Below are 22,436 nucleotides of genomic sequence, written 5' to 3'. Positions count from 1 at the left end.
AAATATTAGGATAATAGACACAATTTTTCATTATTGCTTAGGATTTCCTACTGTGTACACAGGTTCAGAGTGATTAAAAAAATAAAATTTTACGAAAGCACATGTAATCCAAGCATTGTGTCTGTGGGTCAAATAAAGTCTTCATTTTCCAGGTAGAGCAAGTTATATCCAAAATCTTGAAGGCTAGGAAGCATTAACTAGAAGACAGAGCCAGCATATTGATAACTATTTTGTTAAAAATTTAACTCTTAGTGAAAGAGGAACTTTGGGAGAGCCATGGAGCTTTTAGGCTATCTCTCTCCTTTATTGTGTTAAACTCATATTTTTTTTCTCTGTTAATATGGATCTAAACATCTAAATCAACACTAGCTTTTATATATGTCCAAGGATAGGTGGGTTTCAAGGGTCATGGCCCTTGCCCTCTAGTTTGCTATTTGTGATTTTTAATCTGAAAGAGGTCCCAGGTTAGCATGATTTTTCTAGAGGCAGGAACTCAAGGAGGTGCCTGGTAATAATAAGACTGAAGCTAGTTCTGCTCTGGAAAGTAAGAGAAGGTGAAGAAACAGGAGGAAATAGCAGTGGGGACCACTTGAATGACTGAGTATTATAATCACCAGAAAATAATATGGATGAACCTATAGGGCTTAAAAATGAGAATGAATTTCTTTGGGAGCAGAATGAGACAATACTCTTGAGAGTGAAGAACTGGGAAACTGATTTGAGAAATGTAGCTAGGAACTTCCACTAGTAGTACACTGTTGTTGACTGATTAATATGTGGTTGGTTGCTAACTTTTACTGGTCAGAAAAGTATGGTTAATGGTTAGGATAGTGACATCTTGTTTGAAAGAGGGGTTATTTTTTTCTTTGGTGTTATTGTCTTCCTAAGAATTCTTAGACCTGTGACATACAGAATGCTTTCAAGCCTGGATCGGATTTCCTAGACGGATTGGAAGATGTGGTCTTGAGGACTTGTGAATATATGGCATTTAAAACTAAGATTGTAAATCCCTCATCTCCTGGTGATAGTTATATTTTGTTCATAGAAAACTTTCAATCATAGTACGGATGTTTATTTTATCTTAGGCCAAGTTTGAGAAATTTTAGTTTCACAAGAAGGGAAATAAGTGGTTGCTTATTAAGTAATTTTGTTCAACCCACTAAACTACAAATTTTACTAACCCAAATCTTCATGAAGACATTATTATTGATTCATTTAGGAAACTAATTTGTATAACCTTCTTATCTTAAAATCATTCCTCTCCCTTAGCTGGGCTGTTAACTTCTTTCATTCCAGAATACTTAACTTGTTTCAAAAGGTCACTAAGGAGGGCAGCTAGGTGGCACAGTGGGTAGAGCACAGCTCCTGGAGTCAGGAGGATCTGAGTTCAAATGTGACCTTAGACACTTGATCCCTACTAGTTACATGACGCTGGGCAAGCCACTTAGCCCCGATTGCCTTGCAAAAAAAAATAAAGGAAAATGGGGAGAAAGGATGGAGAACAGAAGTGTCACAAGATTAACAATGGACCAAAGGTCACTAAGGGAAGATTATTTTACAAACTTCCTCAGTAGCCCATTCTAGCATATAACAAACTCCACTAGGGAATTTTTATATTTCCCTTAGGAAAAAATTATAAATAACTCTTTTTTTTGTGTGTGTTGATCTAGTTTTTACTCATTTTCTGGAAGAACTTTTCCAGGGAGTGAATATGTATTCATTTAGCACACATTTCTTTTTTCCTATAGGGTTACAAAGAAATGTAATTACATTCCCCTCAACATTTACTAAGTGACTTCTATATGTAAAGCTCTGGTCTAGGGCTGGAAATACAAAAAAAAGTAAAATAGTCTCTGCCCTCAGGAGCATTACATTTTAATTGGTTAAGACTAGATAAGCACATATCTATACAAGGCTAAAGATAATTAGTTCTCATGTGGAGGCACAAACAATAAGAACTATGAAGATGCAGAGGGAGAAATGATTTGCCACCTTTAGTAGACTGGGAGGTCTTAGTGGAAGTGGAACTTGAGTTCAGCCTTGGCCATTGGTGGCCTTTGGATAGGCAGATGTAAGGGGCAATGTGAGCAAAGACATGGTGGTGGGAATGCACAACAGTGTATTTGGGTGGGGAAGGAGCAACAGTGAGTAAGCCAGTTTGACTGGAGCAAAGAAAGGATTTGTGTTGTATAATAACATGGACTGACATTAGGCATATAAATTAGACTTAGATAATGGAGGACTTTCGATACTAGACTAAAGATTTAAATTTTATCCTTCAGGTAAGGAGAAAATTTTAAAAATTTCAGTGTAGAGGAATAAAATGATTTAAAAGTATTTTAAAGTATTTTTGGAAAATAAGACTTGGCAGATGTATAGAAAGGGTGGAGGTGAGAGATCAGACTAGAGACTGAAAAAGGAAGGGAAAAGAGTGGAAAGGGGAAAAGAATAAGCATTTATTAAGCACCAGCTATGTGCCAGGGACTGTGCTAAACAGTTTACATGCAACAACCATGTGAGGTATCTCCATTTTACAGTTGAGGAAACTAAGGCTGACAGAAGTAAAGTGATATGCCTGGAGTTGTACAGTTATTAAAATGTCTGAGGCTGAATTTGAGGTCAGTTCTTTCTGACTCCAGGTCCAGTACTCTATCTACTGTGCCACTAAATGGAAAGCCCGTAAGGATTTATGCAAAAGTGGAGTGGAGAGGATTGACAAATAATGGCCATGACAGACGTTATAAAAGAAAACTTCATAAGGAGAAAGTGGGAGCTGGTCTCTGGAATGCTAAGTAGTTTACCCTAATTTATTCTGCCTGCTTATGATATGCCATCTAGGAGAAAGTCCTGATACTGGACTCTCTTACCTCATCCAGTAACTCATTTCTTGTAAAATTATCACCTCTGACATTTCTGACTTCAAAAACTGGAAAGATTCCTTATTTTCTTCGGGGCGGGAGGTGTCTGCTTGAAGAGAGCTCTGTTTGCATAGTTCCTGGGGTCAGGGCTCATCTGACATTGCCTGAGCTAGTAAACCTGAGCTAATGACCACTTGCTTGTTGGCTTATGGAATACTTTGCTCTACATTCTTCAAATGGGGGGTTGGGAACAGAGAAAGAGGAGTATAAGGAGTAAGAAAACAGGAAAAACCGGTTGACATGTGTTCTCATTTATTTTCTCATTTCATTGAGAGTGTTGTGTTCTCCTGTAAAGATTGACTTGGTATATTTAAAATCTGGCTGACCATATGTAAGAAACCACTCATTTCTTTAAGAGGAAAATGTCTCTTTGATGATTGTATTTCTTTTGTCAGAGTAATAGATGAGTATTTGATGCTGGCATCTCTGTCCTAGGATGGGGCAGTGTCATTCCGTAGCTCTTGTCTTCTGTGTAGCGTCTCAGACAGTGAAGTGGGCCTTAATTATAATGCAACTTTATTTGCTGCTTGTAAATGATATAATAAATAATAATAATAAACATGTCTATTGGTACTTCTTCATTTCATTGGTACTTATTTATTTCATGTCCGTTAGTAGGTGTCTCATAGTTCAATGATCTGTGGGTTATTGGGAAGACAAAAACCTCTTTAAACATTATTTCTAGCTCTATATCTCTATAATTCTTAGTAATAGTGATTTAAAATCTACAATGTGCCTTACGTGCATTACCTCATTTGAACCTTGTAACAACTGTATAAGGTGTAGGTATTATTCTAAGGATGCTGAGACTCAGGGAAGTTAAGGATTACCCATGCTTACTCGGCTAGTTGGTGTTAGAGTCAGGGTTTGAACTCAGTTCCTCCCAACTCCCTTTGAGTATTGAGCTCTATCCACTTGTACCATGCCAGTTGGGATCATTCCTCCTAAAATATATTTTATCCCTAGTTAAAGGTATTTAGCCTGTAAATGGAAATGTGACTTAATGCAGAAACCTTTGAGAGAGGGTTCTACACTAAGGCATAAATGAAGTTGGGTTAGGGAATGCCAGAAGCCTCTGGGTGCCTAATGAGGGGAAAAGGAGAAAGAAAAAAGGAGGAACTGGAAGAATAAAGATAAACTTGGCTGGGTGTATAGTTTTTCAAGGTTTGGCCTTGACAATGATTGATTGAGTGCTGTTGGTCATGATTTTGGGAGCTCTACAAGGACTAAAGAATATTCCAGATCAGCAGAGAAAGATGAATACTGTTCAATAGAATTATGTTTGGTGTCATTTATTGAATTTTCATTCTTTGAAATTTGGATATGCAAGGTAACTTTTGATCAAAATATTGAGATAATTAGAGCACCCCATTCCCTCACCAAGTTGGATAATAATTTTGTATATAGTATGAGGTGAGCTGATGCTGCAACAGCTATTTCAAGTTTGTTTATTGAGTGTATTTGCCTTGTGCCATGGAAAAGGGCTGTCTGAATCTTTTCTGACATGGATATCCTGGAAATATCTCCAAGTCCTCCTGAAATTGGGAGGACAGTCAAACTTAAAAGATGCTATTATATCTACAGGTCAGTCTTATGAAATTCGACTTCTGGAGAATCGGAAGCTGGGAGATTTTCAGGATCTCAACACAAAATATGTGAAGGTAAGTAGAATTGGAATCCCTTCTACTTCCTGGTACCTGGTATCCTGGAAACCATGGTGTTCAGTCTGAGGCTCTGAAAGCCTAGATTTGGGTTGAGCATGTCATAGGAGAGACTGGGAAGCTTAATCCTGTAGACCTTTGCCTTTTTTTTTTCTTCAGATCAACAGCCAACAGTCAGTCAAAAGATAGTTCTTGAGAGACTAGAGAATAGAAGGCACACTCTTATGCTGGGTCCTGAGAGGAAATACAAAAATTTAAGCAACAATCTTTTGCCTTTAAGGAGGAGCTAGCAGGGAAGATAAGACTGACAGAAGAAAACATGACTTAACAATACAAAGAACTGAATAATAAATGTATAATGAGTGATGCAGTAGTGCTATAGGAGGTGAAAGCGGTAGAAATCACTCTAGGTTAGAGTGATGAGAGAAAGCTTGACGGAGAAGGTAAGATGTAAAATAGACCTTAAAGGATTGTTAGCATTTGGATAGAAAGTGGTCGTGAAGAGGAGGGACATTCCTAGCAGGGGCAATAGATGAATCCTCTTGGTGATCCTGACACAAATTTCCCTTTGGGGACTTCTTTCATCATAGAGTATCATCCGTGTGGTTTTCCATGATCGGCGACTCCAGTACACAGAGCATCAGCAGCTGGAGGGCTGGCGATGGAGCCGACCTGGGGATCGAATCCTGGATATTGGTGGGTCTTTCCTGCTTGGCATTTTGCCCAAATGCATAGCTTGAAGTTTAAACTGTGTTAGACTCCTTCCCAGTGGTATATACCTGATCATTTGATGCCCACATCTATGGACACACATCAGTCAAATGAACATATATTTAATTAAATAATAGCCTTGTGTAAGGAACTGTTCACACATAGATGAATATTATATAGACTGTGCCCTCAAAGATTTCACAGTCTATTTGGAAATATAACCAAATATGATTAGGGTCCAATGAGTGATGCAGATACTGTCATAGACGTTCAGAAAAGGAAAAATGACTGCAGGTTGGTGTGATCCAGGAAGATATCACTGAAGAGGTGAGATCTGAATGGTACTTTAAAGGATGGGTAAAGTTTTGATAGGGGAGCGTTACTGGGTAGTTGGGGTGGGGATGGGAGGCAGCATGAGGAGGTTCAGGGTCATATGATTGATGTCTTGCCATGACTTCCCTGAATATTTGAGTGGGTTTGCTTGGGCTATTTAAAAGAGTTTTTCTTTTTATGTAGATATCCCTCTCTCTGTTGGCATCTTGGACCCCAGGGCCAGCCCAACACAATTAAATGCAGTTGAATTTCTGTGGGATCCCTCAAAAAGAGCTTCAGCCTTCATTCAGGTAATAGTCATACTGTGTTTTTCTCGCTGTATGGCTAATAACACACTCAAGTATTGACATTGTTGCTGGTCCTCAAAACAAACCCCACATTTTCCTCCAGTATTTTCTAAAATCAGTCATTCAATCAGTAGTAATTGAGTACCTAAAGTATACTCAGCATTGTGCAGAGTACTGTGGGGTACACAAATAAAATGTGATTTCTGCCCTCTAGGAGTTTGTAGTTAGTAAGTAAGATAAGCAGGATTAAATCACATGCAGCAGTTATATAATAATTGAGTGTTAACCAATGTTGTACTGACTCTTGGTGCAATAGAAGTTCAGAGAAGGGAGAATTCAGTTTAGGGTTCAGTTCTTGGGTGAGACAGGAAGGAACCAGGATGGGACCTGAACTGGACTGTATTTATTGAGAATCTAGGACCCATAAGTGGAAAATGTAGGGACGTGGGTAGGAGGGAGGGGAATTTCATTTGGGGCAAGAGTGTGAGCAAAAATGCCCAGGAATGGAAATAAGCAAGATGTGTATATGTTTGGAGGGAGCAGGATGAGGATGGTTCTGAGAGGGAGGGACACAGCCAGTGAGGAGACTAACTAACTGGAGCAGAAGGATATGTGTTGGGAAGTAGTAAGAGATAAAATTGGATTGGTAAGGGATGAAACCAGGTGAGGAAGAGTCTAGAATTTCAGCCAGAGAAGATTGGATTTGACAGGCAATAAAGAGACATTATAGGTTATTCTTTTTGAATGACATAATCAAATTTGCTTTTAGACTATGGTCCATTCATGTTGCTGTATGCTTATTGCTTTTCTTCCAGGTACATTGCATCAGCACAGAATTCACACCCAGGAAACACGGGGGAGAAAAAGGAGTTCCTTTTCGAGTGCAGATTGATACCTTTAAACAGAATGAGAATGGGGAGTACACAGAACATTTGCATTCAGCCAGTTGCCAGATCAAAGTGTTCAAGGTGGATTACTATGTCTCTTTTTCTTTCCTCTTCTGTGGTTAAGTCTGTAGGACTGTTCATCCCACTCATGTTTTACTATTGGTATGGATATGGTGATGGTTTTGGTGACTGGAAGGAGGGGAGTCCTTTGGTGAGGGCAGGGTCCAATCACTCTGGAATAGTTGGATTTTTTTGATAACTTTCAGAAGCAGAAACCTAGCCAGGTATAGTGACTCATGCTAGTAATCTTAACTGCCAGGGAGGTTTGGCAGATCTTGCTCTGGAATTATGAGCTGCAAAGGTCTATGCTGATTGGGTGTCTGCAAAAAGTTCAGTATCAATGTGGTTGAACCCCTAGGAATGAGGGGCCATCATGTTGCCAAAGGGGAGGGTGAACAGGCCATGTTGGAAATAGCTCCCATGCCACTTAGATGTGGGGTCAGGCTGTGGACTTCCACCCTGGGAAAAATGGAGAAATGTGGTCTTTAAAAAAAAGAAGCAAAGGCCAAACGTCTTGTTTTCATCCAGAAATCTGACTTATCTTGGCAAGAATTAAGGAATCTTCCAGTTACAATTTTTCTTCCCAAATACTAAAGAAGGCACTGTATAGTCCGAGACTTCTAGTCTCACTGACAGATTTAAAATAGGCCCACTTCGGTTTATTTTCAGTTTGTGGAGTATGTGAAATTGTGCCAGGTCTGTTTGTTTTTGTTTTTGAATTAGGTGATCTCTAAAAATGAAAATTGGTTGTGGAAATGGTGGATTTATAGGCTGGACTGAAAAAAGACTTGAGGCATGCAAGATGAATGTATCTGACACTCTTCTTTTCCCAGCTAGCCTTTGGGTAAAGAAATCTCTTTTCCCTTTTGTTCTTTTGCATACGTCACTTCTTTTTCTGGCCACATACTTCCTAAGAGGAAGTACAAAATCTATATGTTCACTATGGTGCTCAAAAAAGGTAAGGTCTTTTGGAAAAGTGAATCATTTGTAAGAGTTGTTCAGGAGGGACAGCTAGGTGGCACAGTGGATAGAATACTGGACCTGGAGTCAGGAGGACCTAAGTTCAAATTTGACCTCAGACACTTACTAGCTGTGTGACCCTGGGCAAGTCACTTAACCGCATTGCCTCAAAAAAAAAAAATTTGAGAGTTGTTCAGGACATTGATTATATTTGTCTCAGGTTGCTTCCTCCTGAGTTACTGAAGTGTGAGCTTCATGTCCTAGGTAAAGAGGAAGAGGGGTTAGCCCTGGCTAGCAGTAAGTGCCTTGGAGATATTGAACTGAATTATTTTCTTGGTCCTACTCTCCCAAACTCATGCAGATCTGGGAGCAGCTTAGAAGAGTTAAATATCACTATATTTTGAGATTCAAGAGTTAATCCTTTTGTGTCAGGCTTATTAGACTATTGGATCAATTTTTGTCTCATTAATATTATAAAAGGATACAGACTGAACCTGTGATTTCACTGGTATAGGGACCTCTCAGATGAGGAAATGCCTTCTACCAACAAAGGTTGTCAACTTCTTTGTAACTTATAGTCTTAGAGAATTTCCTGGAACAGCAGGAAGGTAAATGACTTGCTCAGGGTCACACAGCTAGTATGTTTCAGAGGTAATAATAATAGGCAGCATTTAGATAATTCTTTAAGGTTTGTAAAGCACTTTACAAATAGTATCTAATTTTACCCTTACAAGAATCTTGGGAGGTAATTATTGTTTTTATCCTCATTTTACAAATGAAGAAACTGAAGCAAAAAGTGGTTAAGTGACTTGTCACACAGCTAGTGTCTGAGGCTGGATTTGAACTTGGGTTTTCCTTACTCCATCTTTAGTACTCTATCACCTAGTTGCCTCAGTCCTGGGCCTTCCTTGTTCTGAGGCTCACACTCTTATCCACGTTACTAAGTGGAGGGATAAGGAAAAAGGTGAGGGGAAATCTCCTATAGAAAAAAAACCAACAAAAATAATGGATGATTTAAGTATATATCCTTGTCTCCCAATGAGATTATAAACCTCTTGAGAGCAAGGACTATGCTCTACATTCCTGGCATTTTGCCCCACAGTGTCTTTACTCAGTAGGATATAGTAAATGTTTACTGTTGATGATAAGACCTAGAAGAAAGGAAAGAAAAGGATTTAGAGTTAAGAAAACTATAGGGGGCTTTGAACAATCTGGAATTTTTTAAGGGATGTTAGAAGGAAGGTCTCAACTAGATGTCTGTCTGTTTACCAGATAGAAATAGAGTAAACAGGTTTAAATTACAGTGAGATATTTTGATTGATCCTAAGGACACACTTTCCTGTGGTTAAGATAGTAAAAAATTGAAAGAGGCTGTCAAGGGAGGTGGCCCATTTTCCATTCCTGTAATACTTTACAATTACTGGTTCTCTTATTCTGTGATAGCAATAGTTTATTAAGAAAGCTTCTAAACAGTGTTTCCCAGCCCTTTTTCATCTATAAACTTGCCAGTACAAACCAGGGTAAGTATCTTAGTAAGTATCTTAGGAATTAGGTCTTGAGGGATTGAGTCCAGTCATTCAATTCTCTAGATGTCAAACTACATCCATCTCTAACCCTGGTTACCTTATATGTCTACATAAGCACATATACATGTCAGCTCTTTTCCTCTTCTTTTTCCGTCACAATCACTATAGACTCTATCCTTTATCTTTGGGTTAGAAAATGGCAAAGGAGAGTGAGGAAAGAAGGTCAGGAAGTCAAGATGAGCAAAGGCATGTTCATGAAACCACCATGCACTAATAGTTAAATGATTCTAAGAACCATGCTGTCTTAGTACCTTAGAACCTCCTCAGTTTACAAAAGGGGAACAAGGTCTAGAAAGAGTAAATGATCTGCCTCTAACCACAAAGATGTCTAGTAATGGAGCTAGAACTAGAACCCAAGTCTTTGGCTCCTAGTCAAGTGCTGTTTTGGAATTAGACAGGATCTTAAAATTTCCAAAACTGGTTTCACAAAATGCCCAAGCTGATATTTTCACTTGATCTACCAGTTGTTCTTCACATAAAGAAAGCAGTTTAAATAAGTGTGGAATAAGGAACAAGAAAGATTGAGCAAAATTGTCAGTTATTCTCTTTGCAACTCTTGTATCTGGCCATTGCCAAAGAAAATGGTGAGTCTGTAAGGGAAACTCTTCTGAGGGTGGTTAGAAAGAACAACAGTTCCCAGCTTTTTAGGAGGCCAGCCCTTGTAGGAATTATTCAAGACTAGGTAGTTGATGTGCTGGAAAAGTTTGTATCTGTGGGTTTAGCACATATTGTGACTCGTGGGATGGGCAGGGGCTCCTCCCTTTGCACTACAGAGAGTAACTAAGGACAGCAGGGAAATGGGGGCAGGCCAGGAAAGGATCCCAGGTGTCTAGGAGGTCATCTGTCTAAGCATCTGAGCCTGTGTTCAGATTGGGTTTTCACCTTGAGAGTCCTCTTCCTTTCAAATGCACGTTGGCTTATCCAGGAGGATTGTCTGTCCTGATAGGACTAGGCTTATCTATTGCAACTGAAACTGGTTCTAATATTCTATTCATTTGGCATCTAAGTTCTTTTCCCTTTTACTTTTGCTAACCCTAAGATTGGGCACACAGTGAAGGTCTGTAAGGACTCTGAGGCTGGTCTCCTTCTGCATCAGTGTGAGGTTAGCAATGAAACCAAATTTATCTATGTCTTTTTATCATTAGATAGGTTATCATTAGAAGTATTATAGGCTCATCTGCAATGAACAATGGTGCTTCTCCAAAGGCACAGAGGGATCCCAGGGATTTAGGCAAAATTTGTCATCTAGAGCAGAAGTTCTGGCTTGAATTCCCAATAATGAAACTCCTTTCAGCTTGTCTCCTTACCTACCTCCATAACATTAAGCTGGGAGAAAATTGAATTCAAAGTGAATTATCTGAGGATTGCTTCATTTATTCACTTATTCACTCATTCAACATGTTGACCATGAATTCTGTGTTGGGTGTATGGGAATAGAGAGAAGTAGAAGACATGGTTCTAACCCACAAAGAACTTAGAATCTATTTTGGAGAGAGACAAGCAGAAATAAACAAATAAGAACTCCAGTAATACTGCAAGTGAGCAGTATGGGTGATTGTCATAAGTCAGTGAATGATTTCAGTACCAACTGAATAGTATCTATGATACATGTTAGTGGGAGTACAAAAGAGAATTTCTTCAAAAATATGCCTATTCCTAAAGTTTTTTGGCAGGGGATTTTTTTTTTTTGGTTGCCAATTATAGCCTTGCAAACCAAGAATAAAAACTGACCAATAGTCACCTGTACACTTCAATCAGACTTCACTCTCCAAGGGGAATTAAATAACAATGTTGGTGGTTATAATTATTCTTCCAAAGGTGACCCTTTGTTGAGTTGCTTTCCAAGTCTCTCTCTAATTGGCCATGTTAGGATCTTCTGAATCCCCACTTGAAGTGGGCAATGCTTGTGAACAGGGGAGATTGGGAAAAGCGTTGTTGGTGGATATCAAGGAGTCTGAATTTCAGTTAGCCACACTTTTGCTTGTCTTGGCTAAACAAACACCTGTTACTCTATATTTGCAGCCAAAGGGAGCAGATCGGAAACAGAAGACAGATAGGGAGAAAATGGAGAAGAGAACTGCACAGGAGAAGGAGAAGTACCAGCCATCTTATGAAACTACAATCCTCACAGAGGTTAGGAAACCATCAATCCTTCCTGAATGCCTTTAGGACATAACTGTACAGTATTGATTGGTTTTAGATTCTTGTGAAAATGCCCTTTTGGCATTAGGGCAAATATGAAATAAACCAACAAAAAAACCACATTAAGGTTAAATAGTGGCTTGTTCTCCATGGGGTCTTAAACACAAATAACCTAAGAGGAAGGTGATTTCCCAATGTTTGGTGACTAGGATTCACTTTGCATCTTAATCCTCCCTGCCACTCCCTAGAATCAGGAATATTTTTTAACCTCTAGCTCTTACTTTCATTAATCACAGTCATCCATTATTCTCTTCCTTTGGATTTTCTCTGTTCTATCGCTAACATGCACCCTAGTCTCCAGTCCTGGTCAATTAACAGACATTTCTTGAGTAATTACCGTGTGCCTATCACTGTGTTAAATATTGTAGAGGTTACAAAAGAAACATGAGAGACCCTACCCACAGGATCCCCTCCCAACTTTTGGTTGGAAGAAATGAAACTACTAGCCAACTACAAGAATATGAAATGCTGATGGGATGGGTGTAGCAAAATTAGTGTTGTTTGCACAAGATGATTTCTGAGATTCCCTTCTAATTCCTAATGATTCTAGGATTTTCCTTGTAGTATTTAGAATTAGAGTGTAGTAATTAGAATTAGATCAACAAGAGCTGGAGTTTTCAGGGAAGGCTTTGTTAGGGAGATGGGGCTTCAACTTGGCCTTCCTTCTAGGATAGGTGGGATATGAATAAGTAGATAAGAAGGAGGAGAGTATTCCAGGTACTAGAAACAGCATGAGTAAAGAAAGGCCTGGAGAGAAATAATGGACTAGAAGGATTAGGACTTAGCCCAGGGGTTTTTTTGGGAACATATAATGACCCAGTGATGGTATGATCAACATACCTTTATTGAGTAGCTATCTATGTTATGTACAGGCAGCTAGGTGTCATAATGGATAGAGTGCTGTGCCTCAAGTCAGGAAGACTCATTTTCATGAGGTCAAATCTGGCCTCAGACTAGCTGTGTGACCCCGGGTAAGTCACTTAACGATGTTTGCCTCAGTTTCCTCATCTGAAAAATGAGCTGGTAAAGGAAGTAGCAAACCACTCCAGTATCTCTGTCAAGAAAACCACAAATAGGGTCACAAAAAGTCAACATCACTGAAAAAATGACTGGACAACAACAACATCTATGTTGAGGCTAGGACTGTGCTCACTACCACTGCCAATGCAAGACATAGCTCCTGTCCTCAGGGGGCTTATAGTCTAGTGGAGGAAGGTCAAGACAGGTATATACAAAGGCAACTAACAGTATAAGGTAGCCTATGCTGAAAGCCCAGTGAGTGGTAGTCATTAAGTAGTATTAGTCATTCAGGTCAGTCAATAAACATTCACAATAAGTGATTTCTATATCTTGTAAAAGTCCAATCCTAACTTTCATTTGTTTTGTGTGGAATCTCTGCCTTGACAGTCATTGAGCTAGGAAGTCTTCTTGTAAAAGCACTCACATGAAGGGAGGCGTAGTTATACCTACTCATTAGACTTCCTCTTGCCTTTGCAGGTTGTAGAATTAGGCACCATCAAATTCCATCGTGCATTGACTATGGAGTTAAATATTTACTGGGTCTGTAGTTTAGAGGGCGAGAGTAAACCTTAAGGAATGCTACAGGTTGGCTCTACAAGGAAACAGTTTCAAGGAAGGAAAGGAACAGATAACCAGAACTACAGTATTTTTATCCTTCTCATAGGCCAAACCTGTATGTTTTCTCATGGGTTTAGGAGACTCCTGTGGCAATTAATATTATCTCAATAAGATCATATGCTCTTTCAGCAGAGAGCTAAGCACTCACACAATGTCTTGGGTATAATATGCCTTCAGTAATTTCTTAAATATTTGTGGATTTGAATTGAGGGTGGTTGTCTCTTGGGTTCCATTTCCTTACTACAATGTGCTCTTCATCTGCCTCCATGTAACTTGAGTTCACTTTCTTTTCTTTCTTTTTGCCCCCCACTTTAAATTTTTTTCTCACTTAATAATTTTTTTCCAATTACATATAAAGATAGTTTTCAACATTCACCTTTATAAGGTTTTGAGTTCCAAACTTTTTTCTCCCTTCCCTCCCCCCTCCCCAAGATGGCATGCAATCTGATATAGGTTATACATGTACAATCATATTAAACATATTTCCATATTAGTCATGTTGTGAAAGAAGAATCAGAACAAAAGGGAAAAGCCATGAGAAAGAAAAAACAAAAAAAGTGAAAATAATATATTTCAATCTGCATTTAGTCTCCATAGTTCTTTCTCTGGATGTGGATAACATTTTCTATCATGAGTCTTTTGGAATTGTCTTGGATCATTGTATTGCTGAGAAGAGCTAAGTCTATCAAAGTTGGTCATCCCACAGTGTTCTCTTGATTCTGCTCACTTCACTTAGCATCAGTTCATTTACATCTTTCCAGATTTTTCTTAAATCTGCCTGCTTATCATTTCTTATAGCACAATAGTATTCCATTACATTCATATACCACAAATTGTTCAGCCATTTCTGAATTGATGGGCATCCCCTCAGTTTCCAATTCTTTGCCAGTACAAAAAGAGCTGCTATAAATATTTTTGTACATGTGGGTCCTTTTCCCTTTTTCATGATCTCTTTGGGATACAGCCCTAGAAGTGCTATTGCTGGATCCAAGGGTATGCACATTTTTATAGCCCTTTGGGCATAGTTCCAAATTGTTCTCCAGAATGGTTGAATCAGTTCACATTGAGTTCACTTTCTCAGTTATGCACATGGGAATGACACTTCTTGCCACCTTTTTTATAGCACAATAAGACTGATATGAAATAACCTGATGGGACTACTTAGAGGAAAAGGTAATCCCAACCAGCACAAATTATCCTTTGTATTTGAATTTCATACTTAATCTGAAAGGTGAACTACTCAGCATCTTCTCTCCTACCATTACTTGGGGAGGGATGGGAGGTAGAGAAGAGAATGATGTTCATGTCTGGTTTTGAATGTTCCCATGAAAAAAGGAGAAAATAACAGTGTTGGCACCAAATCTACATTTTCAATAGCCCCAAAATACACTTGGGTCACTACCACTCTTTGCTCTGTTCTGACAGTGTTCTCCATGGCCAGATATTCCTTACCAAGTAAACAATGTCCCATCACCGAGTTACAACAGCTCTCCAAACAGCTTCAGCCTGGGAGATGGGTATGTCTGGAAATTTCTTCCTTTGGATTATGTGTAAAGATATTGTTAGGTTTATTTTGTCATCTTCCTTTATCTCTCTTGTAGCCCAAGTGTGGGGGGCATTGAGATTTATTTGAGAATTGTTTAGTTAAAGTATTGTATTACCCTTATTTAATGCTAATAAAAGAGACAAATGTACATCACCCCTCAGTTTTTAGAGCCTATTTTCAGCATGATGAGGGTGATCGGAAACCTTAGGAAACACATAGACCAACTCTACTTTAGGATGGCAGATAAACTGCTAGTCATTGATTGGCTTGGATCATTTATGTTATGTATATATAAGGCAGTAACACATTAAGGTCTGTGGGGAAAATATACCCCAATCTCTACTTCTGTCACTAATGATGGGCTTGGAATTCTTAACATTTTGATGTCCCTTAGGGCAGGTATTGGAGACAGTGTGATAAATGATAAGAAAAGAGCAGTGGACTAGAAGTTAGGGGACCTGAGTTCTAGTCCTCCATCTGATACTGGGTTACTGTGGCTTTAGCTTTGTGACTTTGGGGAAGTTGATCAACCTTTCAGTGCCTTAGTTTTCTCACCTACAAAACAGAGTTGGACTGAATGGTGTCTGTATTTTCATTCATCTCTGAAAATGCCTAGTAGTTCACTGAACGTTCCCTGTGATGAATGCATTTACTTGGCCTTTGGAGATATGATACCCTTAAATGAAGAATTGGTATCCTAGAATTTGGTCTGAGTTTCAGTTTTCTGATTCCCTGATTTCCAGCTGGCTGGGATTATGAAGCCCCATGAGAATAATTTTTCTCCCTCTTTAGATTCTTTTCAGGGTTGAGATAGGTTGGCTGCTTGTGGAGGAAACTATAATGAAGAAAGTAAATGTGCCCATATAGCTATTTGTGTCAAGAGATTGAGCTCTAAAATTTAAAATCTGTATGATCTTTGTTGGGGTCTGTGTTACTAAAAGGAAGGCAGTGGGAGCAGGTAGGTGGCACAGTGGATAGAGCACCAGCCCTGGAGTCAGGAGGACCTGAGTTCAAATCCGGCCTCAGACACCTAACACTTACTAGCTGTGTGACCCTGGGCAAGTCACTTAACTTCATTGCCTAGTGCAAGTATCTGCAACTTGATTACCTGGGCTTGGGAGGGATTATCCATTGGACTTAATTTACCAGGACCTTCTGCCAAATAACAAAGGGTTAATTCAGGATTTTGATGATTCATATTTTAAAATAAATTTTCTCTGACTGCACCAAAATAAAAAAAGCTAGAAAAGAAAAAAAAGAAAAAGAATTCAATTGTGTGAGAAAATCTTTTGTTTGCATTTCATTTAAAGTAAGCTGTACTTAAAAATAATACTGTTACCTACATTGCAATGTGCCTGATAGGAAAGACAGATCTTAGTTAATTCTTAGAAAAGCACAGTCGTTAGATAACTAGTATGCTGTACTGTGAGGATTTGCCCTAATGCTTTTTTTTCTCCTAATCTTATGCAAATTTTTTAGCAACAGTTCTCCAACTCACCAAGTGGAGCCTCTGCCTATCAGCAATGATGTAAGTATTTGAGATCATTTTAATGTGCTGCTTTTCTCTTTTAGGACACTGATGAACAGTTCATTTCAAGGCCTCTTATTCTTTTTGCAATGTAGCACCTCCTTCCTTCCGCTTCTATTCAAGATGCCCAGCAATGGCTTTACCGCAATAGGTTTTCTCCGTTCTGTAGACTCTTCTCAAGTTTCTCTGGTGAGTTAAATGGTTCCCTAAGTACCTTCCTCAAGTGTAGGTAGATTATTTCTATATTTATAGAATGTATTACACGCTATGGTATCAATCACAGCATTTCAGTGTTGGAAGGGTCTCAGTGCCATCTCCCATCCGTACCCCAAAAAGAACCCTTATTGCACCCCATCTGGAAGGCATTTAATCCAGTCTTTCCTTAAAGACTTCCAGGGAAAGAAAAGCTTGCTACCAATCAAGAGCAAATATGACCTCCTGCAGGGAGGTGCTCTTCTTCCATCTGTTTCTCCAGAGACAAGATTTTTCATTATATTTTAAGCAGCATTTATTTGTTGTTCTTTAAGTTTATATTGTTGTAGTCATTGCATATATTGTTTTCCTAGCTCTGCTTATTTCTGTATCATACAAGGGTACCCATGTTTTTCTGAATTTACATAGTTTCCACTTTTTAGGGCATAATAATATAGACAAATGGTAGTAACAATAAAAGAAAGATTCCATTCCAAACTGCTAATCACATAGTGCTTCAAAGGTCTTTGAAGGTAGGTGATAGTGGCTGAAAATATAAAGAAGTTTAGGAAAGTTTAGATAAAGTCATGGGTAAATGATACCTAGTGGGGTGATATGGGAGGAATAACCTGTTTCTTGGTACCTCTCCCAGAACACTATGTCACCACCCTTCAAAAACAGAATCTTGCTTTGAATGGAGCATAGGACTAATCCAGGAGATATTTCCTTAAGGTGTTATTTTGGTTACTTTTGTATATGCTGAAATTACTCTTTGCCTCATTACCTTCTAGGTTTTTCCCCTCCTCAGGTCTTTTTATTTCCTCCTGTTCCAAAGATTCTAAATGAAGTCTTGGTAGTAAAGGCACCATGTAGAAAGTAGTTAATTTCTTTGTAACATTTCTTAATTGTGTTGTATGTATATTCATGTCCATTCAGTTAGATTGGACACTGTGCTCAGCAAATCCTTGTTGAATTAAAGAGAATTGCATTGCAGTAAAGGGAGTTTGCATTAGATGAATTCTATTTAAGGGCATAAATCCTCTCTCTGGTGTGTCTGGAGAATTTTAAGCTTCACATCTGTGTTCCCTCTCTGTCCTTTCTCTACAGTTCTCCTAATGCTGATGAATGGTGTCTACTTTATGTAACTGTCCACCTGTGAGAAAACTCTCCCTCTTCTGATAACTCTTTTCTTTAAAACTCATTTATGTATAGTCTTTTGTTTGGTATTGTCTTCTCAAGTAGACTATGGGCAGTTTGAAGAGAAAGGACTGTGCCATGTTGTTCTTTGTATTCCACAAAATGCCTTCCTAGCCTAGTCCCTTGTGTGTAGCAAATGTGTGTAGCAGGTGCTTGCGCAATAATAAAGATCTACAGAGAAGGAGATTCTTCATCCTCACTATAGGAAATCCATTCCCAAATCTAAAGATCAAAATCTGTAGTTAATTTTTTCGGTTGTATTCTGCCCTCCATGGTATTAGAGAAAAATTAGGTTGGCTACATAAAGACTAATGGTTCCTTCCTGGATTTTGTTTTCTATACCCTGTGGGTGCCTGTTCTTTAATGTCTAGGTGCTGACTTACTGAAGATGTCCAAAGAAGATTTTGTTCAAATCTGTGGCCCTGCTGATGGGATCCGCCTCTTCAATGCCATCAAAGGCAGGTGTGTGATTATTTCAAACTAGCACATCTGGAGCAGTTTGAAGTTACAATACCTTTTGAAGATTTCTGGAGCTTTTATCATTGGTGTGACCGAAACCATATACCCTGAGTCTATATCCAAACTGGAGTACCTGGTTGGTCTGGGACTGAAGAGTTCCATGGCAGAACTGATGCTTATATTGACTGTTTCTTTGCTCCAAATTTGACTTAAGCCTTTGTCACCTTTTTTGCTGACTTAGACTATTTTTTATCTAGTTGCTCAAACATTTGTTGAATGTCATTGTCTCCGGGCTCTTCTCCCACTCCAGGGCAACTTTATGGACTGATGACCTAAAGGGCAAATGTACTAGTCCTTCAGAAGCCCTTTGGTTCCTCCTTGTTGTCTTTCTGCTCCAGTTTGGGACTTGTGTATCTGTAGAAGTATTTGTTTGACAATTAGGAAGCTGGACAGTTGGCTCATTCATGGGATATATAGCAAGGTAGTTTGGGCCACTTGTTTTCTAAGCAGGGTCATTCTTAAGTCATTCCAGAGGGATGGGTATCTGTCTCCTATTGCTAACTTCACAGATAGAAGTTGGTGGACTTTCTTCTACTATCTAGCAACTTAAAATCCAGAGTCGTCTTTTTCTTTCCTCTCTCGATCCTCTCCAGGACATTTTTAGTCTTTTTGTTCTTATTCTGCTTTCTGTGGAAACAGAGAATTAAATTAACTGACCATTATCCCATGTAAGAACCTACATTTGTTACTGGTTTGTTTGCTTTTTTTTGTTTGTTTGTTTGGTTTTACTGCTAGAAATGTAAGGCCAAAGATGACCATCTATGTGTGCCAGGATTTGGAGCAGAACAGGTCTCATCTTCAGCAGAAGAGAGAAGGTGGAGACAGCAATTTGTGTGGTAAGTTGGTCAGGAGGGGCTAACCAGTGGGACTAGAGATTCTCATTCATCATCCTTTTCTCTTTAGACAAGGGGCCGCTTGTGAGCTGTGTGGCAAGTATGGATGGAATAATGAAATAAATAAGCACAGTCAGAGAATTATGCTTTGGCATGGTGTTCTGAAAAAGGAAATTCTATTACTGGGGCAAGAAAGTTATCTCCAGGAGGATTTTTTTCTATTCTCCTTCCTTAATACTTAAGATCTATGTGATAGGAAGTCTTGTTAAATGTAGTTTTATGTGGTCTTAAGATTGTTAAAGCCAGAATGGCCCTTTAGAGACTTCAACCATTTTGCAGGTGAGGAAACTCAAATCCTTAAATGTGATTGTGATCTGCCCAAGGTCACATATCTGGTAAACTTTGTGAATCAACCTCGGGTCTCTTCAGCCTCAAGTCATTGCTCATTCCATTGTAATATATGAAGAATATGTCATCCACTACTATGTCATAGTCAATGAAGAAGCTTATAAAATGCTTATGAAAAAAATGATGCTTAATCACTATGTTCCTGGGAATAAAGCAATAGACGATGGACACTGCCTAGTTGTTCCCTAGACTTATAATCATCCCCCTTGAATTTGATAAAAATCTGTGGACCTTCCTTTGATTGTACATTTTAAGTGAACTTCATTTTTCTTCCACAACAATAGTGGCAAGGCTAAAGGGAGGTTAGGGGATCTTAGGAACACATAAGCCACAATGGTTTAACTTCCTAAGAAGTATTAGCAACTATAATACTCAGATCCTCTCTTCCAACCAATAGAATCTCCAAAGTGGCCCTTTCTAGTTTGGGATCTTGTTTCTGCACCCCATCAATGATGCGTTATTTCCCTTTGATTTGGAAATAACCGTTAGCTGCAAGAAAAAGACAGAAATGTGTTTGTTAATCCTTAAAGAGGTACACTGGAATTTTTACATCTCTGTTTATTTGTAAAGTAGAATTCAGGTTAAAACATGTTCTTCTTGGACCACATTTATGAAGTTGGGGGGATGGTGAATTTCTGAAATGTGCCAAAAGACACATTATCATGTGGCTTAAACTATAATGCAATAGTATGGACTGGGCTCTAAGGTTCTTGTACGTTTTTGTCCCAAAGTTTGTGCTTGATAGGCATGTTTGACCTATTATAGTCATTGGTGTTGAGTAAGATGCCAAGAAAATAGATTTTCTTTTTCTTCCACCAATCTCACTGGCTAGTTGAGTAAAGACAAGGAGTCCTGATAAATACAGGGACTTTGCAGCTAAACCAGACGTGGATCAGAAGCTCCAGATTACTACAGTTTAAAGAGTAGTTAAATATTGGAAAGTCAGTTGTTTGCTCCAGCTTATGGGCCTTCCTTATTGAAATATATGGTTGACATTCAAGTAACTTTATAGCCTTTAGCCAGTTAATGTGATACAACTATTTCTGGAGTCCTAGATGTTGGCTGGCCTTTCACCCCTGTATCTTTAGGGTGGCAAAGCAGCCACCAGAAATGTTTGGCATTAAAATTTTCAAAATAGTTCATGTACTCTGTCGTCAAAAACCATATTTTTTTAAAACCCCAATAACCTTTTTATATTCTCATTTCATCTTTTTGGAATCTAAAAGATAGAGCTGGAAAGAATCTTCTATACATAATACAAGATAGAAAAGTAACCACTCTGTGGGTAGGATGGTGCATGTCTGTAGTCTCTGCTATTGAGGAGGCTGAGGCTGGTGGATCAATGGAGTTTGGAAGCTTTGAATATCAGTGGGGCTAAAGTCAACTGAACATCTGCACTAATTTTGGCACCAATGTGGTGAGCCCCAGGGAGAAGGGGGCTGCTAGGGAGAAGTGAACCAGCCCATTTTGGAAACAAAGCAGGTTAAAGCTTAAAGCTTCCCTGCCAATCAGCAATAGGATTGGGTGAAATAGGGAAGTCCAGCCTCCAAAGAAAAAAAAAGAGTAACTAACTATCATGTTTATGAATGACCACAAATAAATTCCTATGTGAATGGTGGGCAGGGAGATAACTTGCCTTTTTTAGAATGTGCTTTACCTATTTTTTTTTCCATTTAAGAATGTTCTGTTGATGCTTTCTTTTTTTTAATATGCATCATACCTACTTTTTGCCTCCTTCTGAGAAGTCTCTCTTTTAATATAATTTTTTTGTAACAAAATATAAATGATGAGAGAGATAGTATCAGTGCCTATTATTTATATATTAGCTAACATTTCTATAGGGCTTTAAAATTTTCAAAGCCCTTTACATATATTATTTTATTTGATTGTCATAGCAGTCCTATAAGGCAGGTGCTATCATTGTTCCCATTTTATGAATGAGAGAAACTCTGACTGAGAGTGGTTAAAGTGACTTGCTTAGAGTCACGCATACACAGCTAATAGATGGTAGAGAAGTTGAATGGAGATCTTCCTGAGTCAAGTTTAGTCCTCAGTCTGCTGTGCCCAGTTCCCTTGGAAAATGGTTTAAATGTTAAAATTATCATCATCATAAAAGGCATTATTTATCAAAGAAGGATTCCATATAACCAAGCAACTTTCACATCCCCTTGAACGACCCAGAGTAAATAACTCTTTTAATTAGATTACAGCTTCTGTAATAAACCATGCAATTCTTATCCTTTATAACCTAAAGTACCTGCTTGGGTGTTGTTTGCTTTGCAGGGGAGGGGTATAAGAAGGGAACAGGAAAGCTGAACTCTTTCCAGTACTTTTGTTTGGCCATCAAATATTACGATCCCTTTGACTCTCCTTCTCTCTTTCTCTCCCTCCCCCCAACTTCCAAATTATCCATTAAGTGGAACAATGTAAAATGATCTACAAGCATGATGGGAAAAGTCAGTGGTATATTCATGTCTCCTTCCCCTTTCTCCTAATTTATTCTCTTGCTAATGTGCAACAGAGGATGAGCAGTGGCTCTCTTTCATGTATTATATCCTGTAGCCCAGGAATATTATTTCTAGTAATAAGCTTATTATAACCATATTCCACTACAATAAGTAATTTGAAATACCATTCTTTGGTATATGTAATAATGTGGTTTATGTTTTTGACAAGAAACATTCTTTTTAAACATTTTTTATTTTGTACCTATCACCCTCCCCCCATGAGCAAAGTAGAACAGAAAAAAAATGATTATATATGGAACTATGAATTGCCATTATATATAACTAGCTTTAAAAATATGTATATAATATATAATAAAATATTATATACAAAATACATGTGAATACTTGTGTGTGTGTGTGTGTGTGTGTGTGTTTCACCCTGTTTATTTCAAAGCCATCCTTTTTATATTTCTTTCTGTCTAAATTTGGTTCTCTTCTCTTCTTTGGATTTTCTTTTTAATGT

General features: G+C 38.5%; 1 protein-coding gene across 1 annotated transcript in view; it reads left to right on the top strand.

The window, feature by feature from the left end:
- TFCP2L1 (transcription factor CP2 like 1) overlaps positions 1-22,436 on the top strand; it is a 50,161-nt gene that overhangs the window by 20,327 nt on the left and 7,398 nt on the right. The window contains exons 3-12 of the mRNA XM_027854712.1: positions 4,503-4,579; positions 5,170-5,275; positions 5,807-5,913; positions 6,726-6,878; positions 11,426-11,536; positions 14,669-14,760; positions 16,269-16,317; positions 16,413-16,506; positions 18,078-18,168; positions 18,961-19,061. Of these exons, the coding sequence (XP_027710513.1) occupies positions 4,503-4,579; positions 5,170-5,275; positions 5,807-5,913; positions 6,726-6,878; positions 11,426-11,536; positions 14,669-14,760; positions 16,269-16,317; positions 16,413-16,506; positions 18,078-18,168; positions 18,961-19,061 (981 nt within the window). The remainder of the gene's footprint in view (positions 1-4,502; positions 4,580-5,169; positions 5,276-5,806; positions 5,914-6,725; positions 6,879-11,425; positions 11,537-14,668; positions 14,761-16,268; positions 16,318-16,412; positions 16,507-18,077; positions 18,169-18,960; positions 19,062-22,436) is intronic.

Source organism: Vombatus ursinus, unplaced genomic scaffold (genome assembly GCF_900497805.2).
Source record: "Vombatus ursinus unplaced genomic scaffold, bare-nosed wombat genome assembly UNPS02010548.1, whole genome shotgun sequence".
Lineage (NCBI taxonomy): Eukaryota > Metazoa > Chordata > Mammalia > Diprotodontia > Vombatidae > Vombatus > Vombatus ursinus.
Note: the sequence above shows the minus strand (reverse complement) of the source record. Positions and strands in the feature narration are given on the sequence as shown.